Source organism: Canis lupus, chromosome 23 (genome assembly GCF_048164855.1).
Source record: "Canis lupus baileyi chromosome 23, mCanLup2.hap1, whole genome shotgun sequence".
NCBI classification, from domain to species: Eukaryota; Metazoa; Chordata; class Mammalia; order Carnivora; family Canidae; genus Canis; species Canis lupus.
Window position 1 is genome coordinate 26,315,854 of NC_132860.1, and position 16,254 is coordinate 26,332,107.

At 46.1% G+C, this 16,254-nt stretch overlaps 2 protein-coding genes across 13 annotated transcripts in view; one reads left to right on the forward strand and one right to left on the reverse strand.

Annotated features, from left to right (window-relative positions):
• Positions 1-12,691, forward strand: part of ATG16L2 (autophagy related 16 like 2) — a 32,684-nt gene extending 19,993 nt beyond the window's left edge. For 3 of the 7 annotated variants that reach the window (XM_072794515.1, XM_072794511.1, XM_072794513.1), the window contains 5 exons: positions 488-637; positions 868-915; positions 1,037-1,138; positions 1,481-1,526; positions 1,905-12,691. In XM_072794515.1, the coding sequence (XP_072650616.1) occupies positions 488-637; positions 868-915; positions 1,037-1,138; positions 1,481-1,526; positions 1,905-2,021 (463 nt within the window). In that variant the 3' untranslated portion in view covers positions 2,022-12,691. Of the gene's footprint in view, positions 1-487; positions 638-867; positions 916-968; positions 1,139-1,480; positions 1,884-1,904 lie in introns of those variants that run through there. The other 4 variants (XM_072794514.1, XM_072794516.1, XM_072794512.1 and 1 more) reach the window with 3 other exon arrangements.
• Positions 7,975-16,254, reverse strand: part of FCHSD2 (FCH and double SH3 domains 2) — a 334,052-nt gene continuing 325,772 nt past the window's right edge. For all 6 annotated transcript variants that reach the window (XM_072794507.1, XM_072794506.1, XM_072794509.1 and 3 more), the window contains 6 exons: positions 14,658-14,741; positions 14,360-14,537; positions 13,839-14,059; positions 12,945-13,074; positions 12,530-12,612; positions 7,975-10,091 (listed from right to left, as the gene is read on the reverse strand). In XM_072794507.1, the coding sequence (XP_072650608.1) occupies positions 10,008-10,091; positions 12,530-12,612; positions 12,945-13,074; positions 13,839-14,059; positions 14,360-14,537; positions 14,658-14,741 (780 nt within the window). In that variant the 3' untranslated portion in view covers positions 7,975-10,007. The remainder of the gene's footprint in view (positions 10,092-12,529; positions 12,613-12,944; positions 13,075-13,838; positions 14,060-14,359; positions 14,538-14,657; positions 14,742-16,254) is intronic.

Consider the following 16,254-nt stretch of genomic DNA (forward strand, 5'->3'; position numbering starts at 1 on the left):
GGCCCCTTTGAAGTGGCTTTTGGTCCAACTGTTGGACTCTGCCCGGGCCTTGTCAGCCCCATTTTTCACTTAGTTACCACTTTTTAATCAAAGGGAACAAAAGTTTTCATTGTTTTTTCAATCTAAGAGCCCAGCAGTTGGGCTTGGATGGCCTATGAAAGCTGGTGCTGGAGCCAGTGCCAGGCCTGTCTCAAGCTCCTCCTTCCTGGTGTTGGAAACCGTTTGCTTCCTTTCATATGTTAAAAAGCAACTCTCATAGTTTTCTCTCCAGCACTTATTTTAGTGACCTAAGGGTTTCAAGGCCCCTGGCTTCTAGTCAGAGGCTGCCTAAGCTCCCCCTGGAGGGGATGGCTGCCCTGGGAGGATTAGTCAGCATCAGACCTGGCCCCAGTGATCTGAGACCCAGGGGTATCTCTTGACTTTGTTAACCTGTCAGGAGTGGCCCAGGCGGGCTGTTCTTCATCCCTACCTCTGTCTCTCTCCTCAGGGTCCCCTGTTGCACCCAGGTCATCCCTGTGCAGGGTCGGGTCACTTCCCTGAACCTCAGCCATGACCAGCTGCATCTGCTCAGCTGTTCCCGAGATGACACACTCAAGATCATTGACCTTCGAGTCAGCAATATCCGCCAGGTGTTTAGGTACCTGCCTTATGCCCACCATTGCTTGGCTCTGGCAGCTGGGTCTCTCTTCCCTTGATAGGGTCCCTTTGGGACCTGTCAGTGGGGGGGCCCATCCTGAGGTCCTTCTAGACCAGAGCCTGCTGAGGTGCCCCAAGCTCTTGATGGATAGAGGAAGCACTTGAAGCTCCTGGTAGAGGTCAGGGACTGGCAGCCATGTTCGTTCTGACCCCAGTCCCATCTGTCTGCAGGGCTGATGGCTTCAGGTGCGGTTCTGACTGGACCAAAGCCGTGTTCAGGTGTGTTTGTGAGAGCCCATGCCTGTGCCTGAGTATGCCCCATCTGACTGTAGGTCTGTGTCTGCATGTCTGTGTCGTCACCTCTGATCATCTCTTGCTTGCTCTGCTGTGGCCACTGCAGCCCGGACAGAAGCTATGCCCTGGCAGGTTCCTGGGACGGAGCCCTTTACATCTGGGATGTAGACACTGGGAAGCTGGAGGGCAGTCTGCGGGGACCCCACTGGTGAGCATGGCCAGCACCTGGCCACCCCAGCCACAGGGCCAGTGCCGTCCCCGCCCCCCCCCAAGTGCTGCTAAGCCAGTTCCAAGTTCTGACATGCTTGGGCCCCTGGACTCCCCAGCCCTTGTCCCCACACCTTCACCTCCCAGAGCCCTTCTTAGTTCACATGGTGCTTACCCATGTGTGCCTGAGTCCGTCTTCGCAGCTCTGTGAGCCCATTTTATAGGTGAGGCGGCAGGCTCAGAGACAGCCTCGAACTGCTGAGTTCCAGTAATGAGGGACAGAACCCAGGCTGTAGGCCTGGCTTCTGATGCCTCTCTGAAGCCTGTCCCTCCCTTTCCTCAGCACTGCTGTCAACGCCGTGGCCTGGTGCTACTCGGGGAGCCATGTGGTGAGCGTGGACCAGGCCAGGAAGGTGGTGCTCTGGCACTAGTGCCATGATTCCTCCCGCCAGGGCTGGAACTCTAGTCTGAAGTCCAAAGCCAGAGGACAGCTTCCTATTGCTCACAGGGCTCTAGAGCCAGTGGGGCTAGGGGTGGGATGGGAGGTGGGGGTGGTCTTGGGGCATTTAGTGGGCAATAAGGCCTGGCAGGACCTGGCCTATCTTGAAAAACAAAATGTGTATGTGTATATGTGTGTGTGTGTGTGTGTGTGTGGCAGGTATTACAGTACTTTTTGGTTCATTTTTTTAAATCCCTGATTTCTCACTTTCTTTGACAAAAGTGAAAAAAAGTTGCATCTAAACTGGTGTCTACTTGCCTCTTTGCAGCATTCAGGTAGCAGAGGCCTTTGGGCTGGTGGCTCGAGGACACCTGGGCTTGGCCCCCTTTCCTCCACCTGCAGAGCTGGGCAGAGCCAGTCTGACCTCAGTGCTGTTCATATCTGAGGAGACAGCATGAAGAAAGGCTCACAGACAGCAAGGGCAGTGGCTCTTGGAGCCATGGGAATTTTACCTTTGGTCTAAGCTGGTTTAGAGGCCAAGCCAACACCTTGGGCCCTTGGGCTTCAGGCACTCAGGGTGGACTTGGACTGAGGCCACGGGAATTGCAAGGAAGGGATCGGGGAGCAGCCTAGAGGGCTCTGGTGGAAAGGGTCTTAACAAACCAGAGAGTGGTGTCAAGTACTTAGTACACCAGGCCTGCCTTTGATGAGAGCATGTTCTTGCTCCAGAGGTGGGGCCCAGAATGGGTGGGGAGCAGCCCGCGTATGTCTGTGTGTTGGGGAGGGCAGCTGTGGGCTGGGCTTGGGTGGGTGCTTCACTTGGGTCAGCACCACAAGCCTCTGGAGTACAAGGCAGACCCAGCAGGGGAGAGCCTGGGCACCCCACTTCCTTTGTCAACCTCGAGCACGGAGGAGCTGTCAGCAGGACAGCCATTGCCAGTTACAAGACCGCAGAAGGGACTTCTATCCAACTGATGGGGCTTTACTTTGGAGTTCTCATCTGAGATTCAAAGGCTTTACTCTAGAATTCTCAGTTTCCTTCTTTATCACCTTATAAAGTCTCCCTTGGGGGTCATGCCATTCCCAGGGTTTGGAAGCCATTCCCAGGATGAGCAGTAAGGTGCTGAGAGCCTAAACTCTGTAGCTGGGCTATTTTTGAGTCACAGCCCACTATTTAATAGTTGAGGGATTTTGAGGGGTTCCTTAATGGCTTTGTGCCTTGGTTTCTTCCTCTGTGAAACGGGAAAATAATAGTACTCACCTCAGAGGGCACCTGGGTGGTGCAGTCCGTTAGGCATCCGGCTCTTGGTTTCTGCTCAGGTTGTGATTTTGGGGTCATGAGATGGAATCCCACATCGGGCTCTGTGCTCAGCATCTGCCAGAGATTCATTCTTTTGCCTCCTTCTCATTCATGCTTTTTCTCTTTCTCTAAAAGAAAAAAAAAAAAAAAAGCACTCACCTCAGAATTTATTGTATAGACTCAGTGTGTTCGTATCTGGAAGCTCCTGGCACGTGACAGAGGCTGCGTGTTGATTAAATACCCAGGCTACACTCTGCTGACTCTCGGCTCATTCACTGCTCTGGGCCCAGCTGTCCCCTGAACTCTAGGTGACATACCTAGCTGCCTCCAGGACATCATCTCCCCCTGACATAAGTATCTCTTCCCCTCATGCCTACATCCTCCTGCACCAGGGGGATTTTTTTAAAATAAATTTATTTTTTATTGGTGTTCAATTTGCCAACATATAGAATAACACCCAGTGCTCATCCCATCAAGTGCCCCCCTCAGTGCCCGTCACTCAGTCACCCCCATCCCCGCCCACCTCCCTTTCTACCACCCCTACTTCATTTCACCAGGGGGATTTAACTCTAACCTAGCTGCAACACAAGCCCCCTTCTCCTTGTCCTGCTGTGTCTCCACCCAGGCCCCTTCTTCCCATGCCCAGAGTTACTTTCTAAGGTATCATGGTCACAGATACAACCTTCTGAAGTTCCCAGGCTGCCTGCAGGGAAGCTTCTTGGCATTAAATTGAAAGCCTTTAGGAGGGGGCCCATGGCCTCAGCTGCATTTTCATTTCCTTGCTACCCTGAATGTGTTTTACACATTGATTTTCTCTCTGCCCAGCATGTTCTTCCCTCCCCAGCCTCCAGTTAAAATGTGTCTGTCAGGATCTTTTCACTGAGTGCCTGTCCTTGCTCACCAGGCTGGCTAGGGGCCTAGGTCCTCTATGCTTGAGTTTTTTTTGTGTATGTCTCCTTCCCTCCATTTTCAGTCAGGGAGTTCTTGGAAGAGGCCAGGGTGGGAGGAACAGAATAATTCCTGGGATTAGGCCTGGTCTAGAGAGAGCCTCAGGAAATGTCTATTAAATGGGTAAATTCTCTTACTCGAGGACTCAGCAAGACTAACAGTTAAAGATACTAGAGTCCAGTATTTTCCAGCCGGAGTCCCAGAGGCCCAGCCCTCTTGTCCTGGCTTCCAGTGGCCACCAGGAGTCACCATCTGCTTAGTGTCTCCCCAGCCATTCTCTGGTATCCTGGGATTCATGGTTGGAAAAACTACCATTCTCCAGTAGCCACCATGACTGAGTGCTTATGTGTCAGACACAGTGCTGCTCTGTGCTTTTCACACAGTTATTTTATTTCTTTGAACTTGCTTGTGAGGTAGGTTATCTCCTTCATAGGTGATAAAATTGACACTCAGAAATTAAGTATTGTGAGATCACACAGCTGGCACAGCTGGATTGTACTTTTTTTTTTTTTTTTTTAACAAAATGATTTTGAGAATCTGGGCTCCCAATTATGCAAGGCTGCAGGGCATCTTCCCACACCCTCCTGCCTCCACCACTGGTGGGGATTCTAGCTTTGTGTCTCTCTCTCTCTGCATCCTCTCTGTTCCTTCGGTTCTGGGCCTGCCTACCTGGCTTGACTGTGGAGGGTCACTGTCCCTTGAATATGGGGCATGTAGGGTCACAAGAATGTGGTGAACCGGAATTCTGGGAAGCTGTTACCAGCTATACTACTTGGGGTAGGTGCTTCACAGGACAGCAGTGAGGGCTCCTGAGGTAATCCAGAAGAGGTAATCCGGTTCAAAAATGACTGACTCAATTCCAGGGCCAGGAAGCCCTCTGCTCCCTGTAAAGGGAACCTTCTCTTCTTCGTGGGGCCAGTCTGACAGTACACCCGTGGGGTACAGTGGCCTCACCTCAGGGAGCACATGCACACCTCAACTTAATTGGATGGAAATGTCCAGGAGGAGCAGCAGCAAGTATGGAAGGGCCAGCCACAGGCCAAGGTTCTGGGGCAGGAGGTGGGTGTGGAGGGAGAGGGGCTGATGAAGACTGAGCAGGGGAAGAGCTCAGAGGAGAGCCAGCTGGGAAGGCTGCTCCATCTAGTCTTTGAAGTTCCCCGGTGGTAGAGAGGGTGAAGATAGAGCCCTGTGCCTAAGAACCTCTTTAGGCCTTCAGTATCCTCTGCCTTCAGGTCTGTATACCTTCTAGGTTTTCAGTACTCAGGTACCCAGGCTGCAGGCCTGAGTTGGGGCCTCTAATGTCAAAACTGGAATGGCCCTTCCCTTGCTATGCATGTGGGCTGAGGCCCAGAGAGGGGCTAGGGTCTTGTATAGGGTCTCACAGCAGAACTGAGAACCCAGGACTCCTTTTCTGAAAACTGCCCTCAGGTTCTGCAGAGAGGGGCTGGCCTGGCCACCCAGTTCTAGGTTCTGCTCCCAGTGGTCTTCCTGAGGGACCTTGGGCAAATCATAGTATCTTCCAGGGGAAGGATTTTCCTCACCACTTCCAGCCCCACAGCTCTGGGCCTCACCAAAGGTGACAGCTCGTCCCTGAGGCTGTTCTGTAGGCAAGAATACTGCCTTCTCTCCCTGCCCAATCTCAGACCCTAGTAAGCCTGAGATTTGACAGGGAGAAGTGACCAGCCCTTGTTTTGGGCTCTTGCTGCCCCTTGGTCATCTCCATGGGAGACACACCTTAGCTGGAGTCTTCTGTTCCTGAATCTCCCCGACCAGATGTGAGCCCTTTGGTGACAGGGATGAGATCTGAGTCATTTCTATCTCCAGTGCCCAGAACAAGACCTAGGGCAGTCTGCTGACTGGACAAGTAGTGATCGAATAGAGGTGGTCCTGGCCCTTTACAAGTTCTTGGAGAATCCTGGCGGCACCAGCTATGGACCCATTTGTGGAGAGTCAGCAGACCATGTCTGGGTACAAGCTGTTTTCTTCCTCTGGACACACATCTACTGGTCAAAAATATTTTCATCTTTGCACATTACTTCAGTTGATCCTCCTGGATTTTAGGACATTCGTATTGCCTTCTCATTCCCACTTTACAGATGAGGAAAGCAAGGCCCAGAAAGGTGAAGGGATGAGCTGAAGGCCACAGCTAATCAAGGTGGCCGGAACTTCCCCTGTCCCCTATAGGAGCAAGGGGATGATGAGAATAGGAAGGCTGCTTAAGTGTTTAGCACACAGTGTGGGAGGGGTGTGAACCCTATTTGTGGGTTCATTTCTGTTGTTTCAGACTAACACTCCAGGAAAATATTCCCAGACTGGAGCTCTCAGAAACACATGGCCAAAGTCCTTCATTTGTTTTTTTGCCTGTGGGACCAGGGGAAAACAGTCCAGGAACAAGATGCTCTTTGGCATTTGCAGGGTTCTTGGCAGATCAACAGTTACAGAACAGAGTCTAGGAGGAAACATACTGATTGTGTCAAGTTGTAGGATTTCAGAAGAAATTAAAATTCTCTCTCTTCTAAATTAAAATTTCTATATGCTGGTTGTATTTTTTTGTCATGAAAAACATCTTTGTAATGAACAAAATAAATGCAAAGATTCAGAGCAGCTAGACTTTGTTGTAAAGCCACTCAGGTTAGGCAGTAATTGGCTCCATTACTGAAAGCTGTGGCTGGCCTTCTTGGGCAGGGAGTGAATACAACAGCCTGGGATGTGATCACAATCCAGAGGAGGCTTTGCTATCTCCAGGGGGGTGTGGTAGTGGTGGTGGAGTCCAAAGGCTTGAATTTTCAATTTCTGGCTGTACTGAGAAGTCTGTGTGTTAATTTGTTCTCAAATATCGTGACCTTTTTGTGTGGTGTTTTCACTCTGTCTAGAAACTGAGCTTATCTAGAACATAAGAGTTGGATAAACCCTTGGAAGTCCTCTCATTCCACTCCTTTCAAAGCTGGGGATGCAGGAGCCCAGAGGGAAAGGTTGTCCATCAAGTGACTGGGATAAAGCCAGATGACATCCTACTTGCCTCTTTGTCTGGCCTGTGGGTGGTGGTGGAAGATCAAAGGTCAGAGAGGAAAGGGATCCAGGTGACGTGCTGTGAATCTATGGCTTCATTGTTTTACAGTTAGTGCCTTTGATGAAGGATGCCAAAATGTAGCTGTGATGCTGGGGTGGGGCAGTTAGTTTAACTGTGTCTCCTGGTCACAGACTAAACAGCAGCCCCAAGCACGAGCAGCTTTCATTAGGAGAGGAAGGCAGAAGATAAGAATGGTATTGAACGTGGTATTCAGTGTTCACCTTCCCATATTTCTGTGAAGCACTCCTTCCCGTGACAGCCTTATGTAACCATAAGCCTGGAAGAGGGCAAGGACCCAGCTGTGAAGGGAAGGTCAGAGCTGATGGTGAGGAATGTTGGTGGTGATCACCTGGTGCTGCAGCTTTGCTGCATCCTTCTTGGATCCACAGTGTTATCCTCAGGTTTCCAGGAGGATGTGGAGGCTTGGTTCCCACAGCTGTCAAGTGGGAGCCAGGATTTAACTCTGACTTTCTGACTCCAAAGTCTACTGTGCTGCTAGTGGGAGTGTCAACAGATACAATCATTTTGGAGACCAATTTGACAAAATCTAACAAAATTAAATACTCATATAGCTTTCTGGCTCTCAAATTACGTATTTCAGAATTTACCCAATATCTTTACTGGAAAAAATTTATAAAGAATGATGTACAAAGATATTATTTTCAACTTTCTAACAGCAAATGGATGGAGACACTATAGCAAGCTTAAATTATGATACATCCAAACCATGGAATATAAGACAGCCTTCAAAAAGCATGAGGTAAACCTAAATATATAATCCCACATATATAAAAAGGCAATGTGTACATGTATACATTTAGGCACAGAAAATGTCTGGAAGAATACATATTGCACGTACCCAGCTGTGGGAAGAAGAGAACTGTGGAGTACCTCTCCAAATAGACTGAGCCCTGGTCCTCAGTGTGGCTGGCTGACAGCCAGAGGGAATGAGCCTTTAACTGGGAATTTATTTCCCCCTCTCCGTATCTGTTTTATGGTTTTAAAAAGGAAGGTCTAGGAAGGTCTTTATAAAAAGCATTGTCTATTTACCCAAATATTTTTATAAGGAAGCTTAGAAAATTTAATTCCATTTTTTTATTATTCAACATTTTATACATAATAAATACAAACTTTTTACAGCCACTGTAAAGAAAGCACATCTGCACAGAGGCACTCCTTCCGAGCCTGGCCCTGTGCACTGTGATGCTGGATTACATGTCTTGGAGGGAGGGGTTCTTTTTAAAAAGGAGGCATATTTTTACAACTTTTGTTTTTTGTTTTTTAAATAAAATTAGCAGCTCTTCCAAAAAATATTTTAAAATATAACAAAAGATTGCAAATAACTCTCTGAGAATGTGGAAAATCCAGATTCAAGGACAATTTGGCTAAAGAGAGAATATAAGACTGGGTAGCGAGAACTGCCTGATTTAAGCACTTGAAATATTTTTTAAAAGTACTTTGAAGATTTTTAACATGTCAGAGAACTTTAAAATCTTACAAAGCCACCCTTTTAACTTTTTTAAACTTAAGAATAAGTTTGATAAACACAAAAAGACCTCAAATAGATCAACAGGTTAAGAAATGCAAAAAACAAAATGAAAACCCCAAATCATAGAGAACACTCGTCACTGGTACTGTCACTGAAGTGATCAAATGACTAACTGAAGATTTCTTCAGCTATAACCTGACTTTTGATCAAAAATCCCATGGGGACATTTGGCGAGCATTTCAAGTTTTTAAAGATTCTTAGGAGGGATGGAGTTTTCAAAGCATAATACAACTTTTAAATTCTGCAAATTTGATTTCTTTAAAAAAAAAAAAAAGCAACTGGAAAAATCCCTTTGTCCCTGGGTTCGGCACTCCCTATCTTCTCCAGGAGGTGGAAGCCGGCAGAGACTTACTCTGGGCACCTACCATGCTAGCCTGTGGAGAAAGCTATTCTTGGCTCTCCTTGTGACATAGAGAACTTGTCTTTGCCTTTTCAATTTGCACTTGTGCATGGTGTGCAGTCTTTTAGTCCTTTTTCATAGGAAGCTGGTTTCCTCTATAAGCCACAGGTTCTTCCTCCCAAGGAGATGTCAAGTCAGTGGGACCTGGGAAGCTATACTTTTCTGTGGGGGGTGGTTGCCGGTCTGGAGCAGCCACAAGCTGGCTGTCTGGGCTCATGTACCAGCTTGGGAATAAAATAATGAAAAGGGCTTCCCCAGTGGAGAAGCTCAACAAGGCAAGTATGTGTACCCAATTTATCTAGATGTTCAGATTCTAAAGATACCAGGCAATAGAATATATACTGCAAAAATTAAGATGAAAAATACCCAAATACAAAAAGAACGTTAAATCGGCTCGTTTCAGTTCTGGAAGCTCCATTTCTGCTTCAGCCACAGCCTCCTTTCTATTAGTTTATGTGATGGACAAGATTTGGCTATTAGAGTTCAGCCCCTCCATATTAGCTCCACTAACACTAAATGAATGGCGTAAATATTAATACAAAGGACACTGTTACTGTTTTAAATCTGTTAGTTGAGGAAGAAATGTGCATTAATGTAATTGGCGATAAACTCAGGGCAGTCCACTTTTTTCTGATAAGGTTTCAGTTTCTCAATCTGGGGACTAACTGCGGGGAGGAGCCAGCCTCTCCTGAAATCCCTCCTTCTAGTTCCTTATGTAGCCAAAGTGATCTGATTAAACTCAATCAGAAGAGCAAAAGCCACTTGAAGAAAGATGAGGATCTTTGCCACATCCTTGTGGCCACAGTAATATACTGTACGAGTGCACATGATCAGTTTCTCTGTGACTGTGCCCTGAATGAGGCCTGGTCTTGAGTCTCATATAAAAATGGACCACTGATAGGCATGAGGGCTGTCCCCCTGTGCTTCTAGGGCCCATTAAGATTTGTGCTATGGTAGGAGAGATGACATAGAAAATGACAACAAAAAAAGGCACAAAATATTCAAAACGTGGGAGGAGTCCACCAGGCCACCCAGTCACATGTAATCCTCCTTGGTTTTGCTCTGTTCAAGAGTCATCATCATGCAAAGGTGCCTAAAGAACAAGACTGGCTAAACGCCAAGCCTGGCCTTGATTGTAGCAGTAATAAATGGGTAAACCCATCATCACACCAGTGTGATTTCTACATCCTCAATCTTCTCTGCTGGCCTTCGGTGGTTCTGTGTAGGTGGAGGGGGAGCTGCCCGGACCTGAGCAGGAAACAAAAACACGGATTGTCAGTCAGCTTCCTGACTCAAGGCTTGACGCACTCAAATCACAACAGGTCATTTAGCAGAGGCACGGGCACCTCAGTGGTCTCAAATGCTCTGAACATAACAGTATGTGCTTCCAAAGTAATTCTCACTATATCCCACACCAAGGAGTTCTGATGATAGGCTGAAAGCTTCCTGGGCATAAGAGTACTGGAGCCCTTAAAGCCTCATCTAAAGCAAAGGCCTGGAGGTGGAACCCAGAACAATGCTCGGAGAACTGAAAATCTTTCAGCCTTTCTTGGAAGGAGAGCTGCAAGAGATCAGACTAGATGTGTGAAAGGATGACTTTGATAATAGTTTGGAGAAAAGATGGGAGTTGGGCAAGAGTATAGGTAAGAAGACAGTTTAGGAGGCTCTTGTAGCCAAGCAAATGTGAGTTGATGGTAGTCTGACCTAAGCAGGAGAAGAAGGATTTGATAGCCGTCTCCAAGGTAAATGTGGCAGGATCTGGTGATGACTCTTTGTGAGAGGCAGGGCCAGGGAATTATCAAGAATAATGCCAGACCATTGGTAGAACGGGGGGTCCACTCACCAAGAATACAGGAGAAGGAGCACGTCTGGGAGGGAAGATAATTAACTCACTGTTGCTGAGTTTTTGGGCTGTGGTATGTATACATTGAGATGTCTGCAAGGCTGGGGCTCAAGGAAGAGACTGGATTGGCAATTAGAAGTCTGGGAGTTGTCAGTGAATAAATGGCTATTAGAGCTGTGGGAGTACATGAAATTGCACAGGGAGAGTGAGTTTAATGACTTTAGGAGAAGCAGCCCATGGACAAGACCCTGAGAAACATCAGCAGTGATGGGTTGAAGCAGAGAAGCCTGTACAGATCAATGAAAAAGAAAGGACCAGAGAGGAGAAAGCAAAACCAGGAAAGGGCTGTGGAACAAACTAGTCCACTCATACGCAGCAGTCTATGCTGCCATCCCCTCTTGCCTGGACCACTGCTCCAGCCTCCTAATGGCTCCCCATGTCCATTCTGCCACCTTCCATTCACTCTCACTTTGCTGCCATAGCAATGTTTCAAAAATGCAAAACCAGTTACATCACTGTCTTGCTTACAACTTTGCAATGGTGTCCTATTACATTTAGGATAAAGAAACAAAGACAAGGAAGGCACTCAATATATGTCTGCTGAATGAAGGAAGCCAAAGGAAGTGAGTAGTTCAAGGAATGGTGTCAAATGCTGATAAAGCAGTTAAAGGAAAATGAATGTACTGGATGAGTGTGGGAAAGTTATGACTTTGGAAGAGCTGTTTCACAGTGAGGTGAGGGGGAAGGAGTCAATGGCATGGAGTGAGGGGTGAGTAGAGGTTATTATTTATAAGAGTAGACTCTCCTTGAGAATTGAAAGAAGCTTTTTTTTTTTTTTTTAAAGATTTTATTTATTTATTCATGAGAGACACAGAGAGACAGAGAGAGGCAGAGACACAGGCAGAGGGAGAAGCAGGCTCCATGTAGGGAGCCTGACACGGGACTCGATCCCAGGTCTCCAGGATCATGCCCTGGGCCAAAGGCAGCACTAAACCGTTGTGCCACCCAGGCTGCCCCTTGAAAGAAGCTCTTAAACCTCAAAAGGGCATGAAGTGTATCTCATTTCATCTCTGTTCCTCAAAAGAGGCTAAATATAAGCTTGGAAAATAGGTTCTCAATAATTACTTGTTGAAAAAAAAAGTACTTTTGTTTCACAATGAGGCAACTTTAATGCTCATGGAGCTTGCTATAATTTAAATATACTTTCATAGATATCTCACCAAGGCTCAGTGAGAAAACTGCCAGAGTAGACTAGATCTTCTAAGATGTGTTGATTTTTATAGCCTTCATTTTTTTTTTTTAAAGATTTTATTTATTCATGAGAGACAGAGAGAGAGGCAGAGACATAGGCAGAGGGGAAGCAGGCTCCTTGCGGGGAGCCTGATGCAAGACTCAATCCCAGGACCCTAGGATCACGCCCTGGGCTGAAGGCGGTGCTAAACTGCTGAGCCACCCGGGCTGCCCTATAGCCTTCATTTTAAAAAAAGATTTACTTTTTTGAGAAAGAGAGCCTGCATGTTCACGTATGCACAAGTGGGGGAGGGGCAGAGAGAGAGCATCCTCAAGCATCCTCAGTGGGGAGTCCAAGGACATGGGGCTCAATCCAACTACTCATGAAATCATGACCTGAGCTGAAACAAAGAGTAGATGCTTACCCGGCTGAGCTACCCAGGCACCCCATCTATAGCCTTCATTTTTAAGAGTTCTTTTTATCCTTCCGAAACCCACCTGACCCTTGCATGGGGGAATTAGCATAACACAGAGGCTGTGGGGAGACATTAATTTTTAACTTTAAATTTAGAAGAACTGTACATTCTGTAACCCTGCCAGATGAGAAACTTACGGGTCGCAGTTTGCCATATGAGGTCTCAGGAGTATGCCTTGGTGCTTGTGAGAATCCTGGCGATTCGGCAAGGAAGCTGTTTTCTGAGGGTGGGAACCAAGCAGTTCATTTTATTTGTGTTGTTGAGCAATAAAAACGCTAATGCAGATCTGTTTGCTCTTCGGGTAAACAAGTGGATTTTTTTTTAAAAAGATTTTGTTTATTTATGAGAGAGAGAGAGAGAGAGAGAGGGGCAGAGACACAGGCAGAGGAAGAAGCAGGCTCCATGCAGGGAGCCTGATGTGGGATTTGATCCCGGGTCTCCAGGATCACGTCCTGGGCTGAAGGCAGGCACCCAACCGCTGAGCCACCCAGGGATCCCAACAAGTGGATTTCTGAATGAAAATGAATTTAGATCCATGCTGAGAACACTTACCATTTGCTGAAGGAGAACGTGGGAAGTACTGAGAGCTCCTCTTATCTGGGCTGGGGTAAGGGCTGCTGGGAGGCTGGTCATACAGTGGCAGTGGAGGCAGGGAACCCGGTGGCTTGGAGGAAGGAGAGATCTGCCACAAAGGAAAGAGAGAGGTTACAAAGTGCTCACCTCTGGAAGGAGAGGCAAGCTGGCTTCTCTAATTCAGACATATTACCTTTCTCTGCAGCTCAGATACAACTATTCACAATTTTTGTCAGCCTCATTAGAAGCATGTGAGCTGAGAAAAACAACCTCAAACCCAATTTTGTGATGCATTTAACTGTTTCCTTTCAGATATCTCCTTACACTACTGATTATAGTTTATCATAAACAGTCATTAAATCAAACCATTCTTCTCTAGAGTTCTACTGAAAATATACCAAATGAGTCAATTCAATAAATCTAGTGAAGAACAAAAAAAGGGGACAAGCTCTATTTTTTTTGTTAAGATAAAATAATTGGGTGTTTCTGACTTCCCAGGGTTTTGTAAGCACCAGACTAAGTGGTCAAAATATCACACAAACAAGGTGGGGAGACCTGTTCCTTATGGTCCTGGATCTGCCAGGCCTGCTGTGACAGATCCGAATTAGGGGTTTCCTGTAAAGTCAAGTCTCTCTGGTTAACTAATTGAGAGTACAGAAAGTGGGCAAATGGAGGTGTTATACAACCATTACCCCAGAGCCAGGTTGGTGAGTCTCTGCTTTTGCAAACTCAGTTTTGTAGAAACCCAGCAACAGAGGATTGGAGTGGGAAGGTGGGGCTGAGGTCATACCCCACATTTGCACGGACCAACCACCTCTTGGGAGTTATTTTCTTTAAATACCTTTTAATATAGCTTTCTCCCCTCTCATGTACCTGAATCTCTCTCATCCACGGAGTGTCACCGTTTTCTGACGCTGAAAGTTCTTCCACTAGCACCGATGGGAAAACTCCAATCCGCCCACTGAACTCCCCTTCCCAGAAGCCATCGTCATCCTGGTTCTCTTTGTTCAAGATTCGGATGATCGCTCCCTCAGGAAAGGATAATTCATCATCTGTCTGGCCCTCATAGTCATAAAGTGCTTTCACGAAACAGACTAGGTAGCAAAACGGAGAAAAATGCCTAAGAACATGGATAGCCAGGTTACTTCTGCAACCACCCCTATGCTCACATGACAATTAAAAGAGCATCATACAGAGTAAGAGTAAAGCTGTAATTTTTTTACTCACTGAAGATCTACTTCAGGGTTCTATTGTACAGGATAAATGTGACCAAATAAAAGAAAACATAGAATAGGAATAACGTTTTGCTTTTCAACCCACTGAAGGCTGACTCCATGGCAATACTGTTTTGGCCAAGTGTGACCAAATAAAGAGTGCCTTGTTTCAGTCTTTACCACTGGCATCTCCGTTGAGGCTGCCTGAAACGAGCTCGGCCTCCGTGGAATTGCTGGATGTGTGTGACCGACTGTCCAAAGCAGCCAAGGACTGCAGCATGCTCAGTAGGCTGTTCGAGGTGGGAAACTGTAGGTACTTTTCTGGCACATAACCCACTTGGCCAACTTTATTTCGAGCCTGAGTAAAAGACACGGGACAAAACAGGTTTGTACACAGAATCTGGACAAGGCAAAACAAGAACCAAAACAAACTCCTAAAAATGTCACGAGAAGGGGCGATATGAGCAAAGGAATATACCTTTACCCAGTCTTCCATATCTCCATCTTCAATCACTTCTAACACCTCATGTTCCTCAATGGTCAACTCATCTGGTTGAGAAGCCTGCAATGTAGGATGGTCATGGACAAAATTAAAAAGGTTAGATAAAGAGCAGATGTGTGCTGATCATAACAAAAACTGGGGATTAAAATATTGAAATGATTCTGAAAAATATATTGAACATAAAAATTTAAGTGTTGTAAAACTATCGTAATGAGGTGAAGTTTTACTTTAAAAAACTAAACAAAATAAGGCCATAACAAAAACTGGAGAAATGGAATCCTCAAGAGGCAGTCAGATGCAGTGAACACAGCACTCTGCTGGAAGCAGGGGACCAGGGTTCCAGCTCCAGCTTATATATCTATTGACTAGATAGATCCTTCCAATGACAATTTTGAAGAATCCATTTCTTCAAAATGACAATCCTGCCCTTCTGGGGAGGATGGGGGAGTCAGGGTGAAATGAATAAGCTGAGAACCATGATGATTTGGGAAGCACAGGCAAAGAAACAAGCACTGAATTAGAACTGCACCAAAGGGCTACCATGGAAGTGCATACTGTGAAAATGCAAAGAACTATGTACATGGATTGGATAACAGGTTGAGCAGTGCCTAGAACTGATCTGGAATCATTGTATGATAAACGATGGCCAAGAGAAGAGCGTTGGGAAGGAAATGACTGAGATTGGTCACAATTTGGATTATTGTGCTCTAACTTAACTGTGGAGACTGGGCTGATCCACTTAGGTGCTTCTGTACAAGCTGCTAATTTTGATGGTTCTATTATCTCTGATAGCAGGAATCCACTAGCACTGGCCATGCTGCTCCTAATACTGCTCCTGAGATTATAGAATCTGAGAGCACACTCTCAGAGGCTCTGAAGAGGGGCTGGAGAGAAACTGTGTGGCTTTGTTTCCTAGAGACTTGCCTATCATATGTAGTAGGGAGAGGCCTGCTGGTATCTCCTGGCTCTCTGGTGAACAGTCTTAAAAGCATTCCCCAAGTCCCAAGATTTTACAACTATATAACCAAATTATAAGACCATATCATTTTTCAAAATTCACAATCCCACAGTGTAAAATATCTCTAAGCTAAACAGCAAAAATAAGGCAAGAAAAAGGGTCATTTTATTAAGACTCATTTCCCATTTCATGTGCATTAAAATATTTCATCAAACCCAGATTATGGATGTTGCCATAGCTGCCAGAAATGTTCAAATGGTATTGAAAATGGCTGAAAAGTCACAGAAATACTCTGTGACCAGTATTTTAAGTAAATTACCTCACTTCAAAATTGAGGGAAAAAAGCTCATTGATTCATGATAGCTTTTCCAATGGAATTCCTTTGCTAATCCGAAACCACATTATGCTTTGACTATACCAGCAAAAGGCAACAATATAACAAAGGCTTTCCCTAATTCCTAGGCAAGACTTAAAAAAGTATCAATACAACCTGACTTCAGTCTGTGTAAAAACAAAGCAGGAAGGATAAGAACACCTTTAAATATACTGTTGCCCTTGTAAGAGTCATGGAGGTCCATACAAGTTGTTCAGTGGTATTATGCAACATCAGCAGAT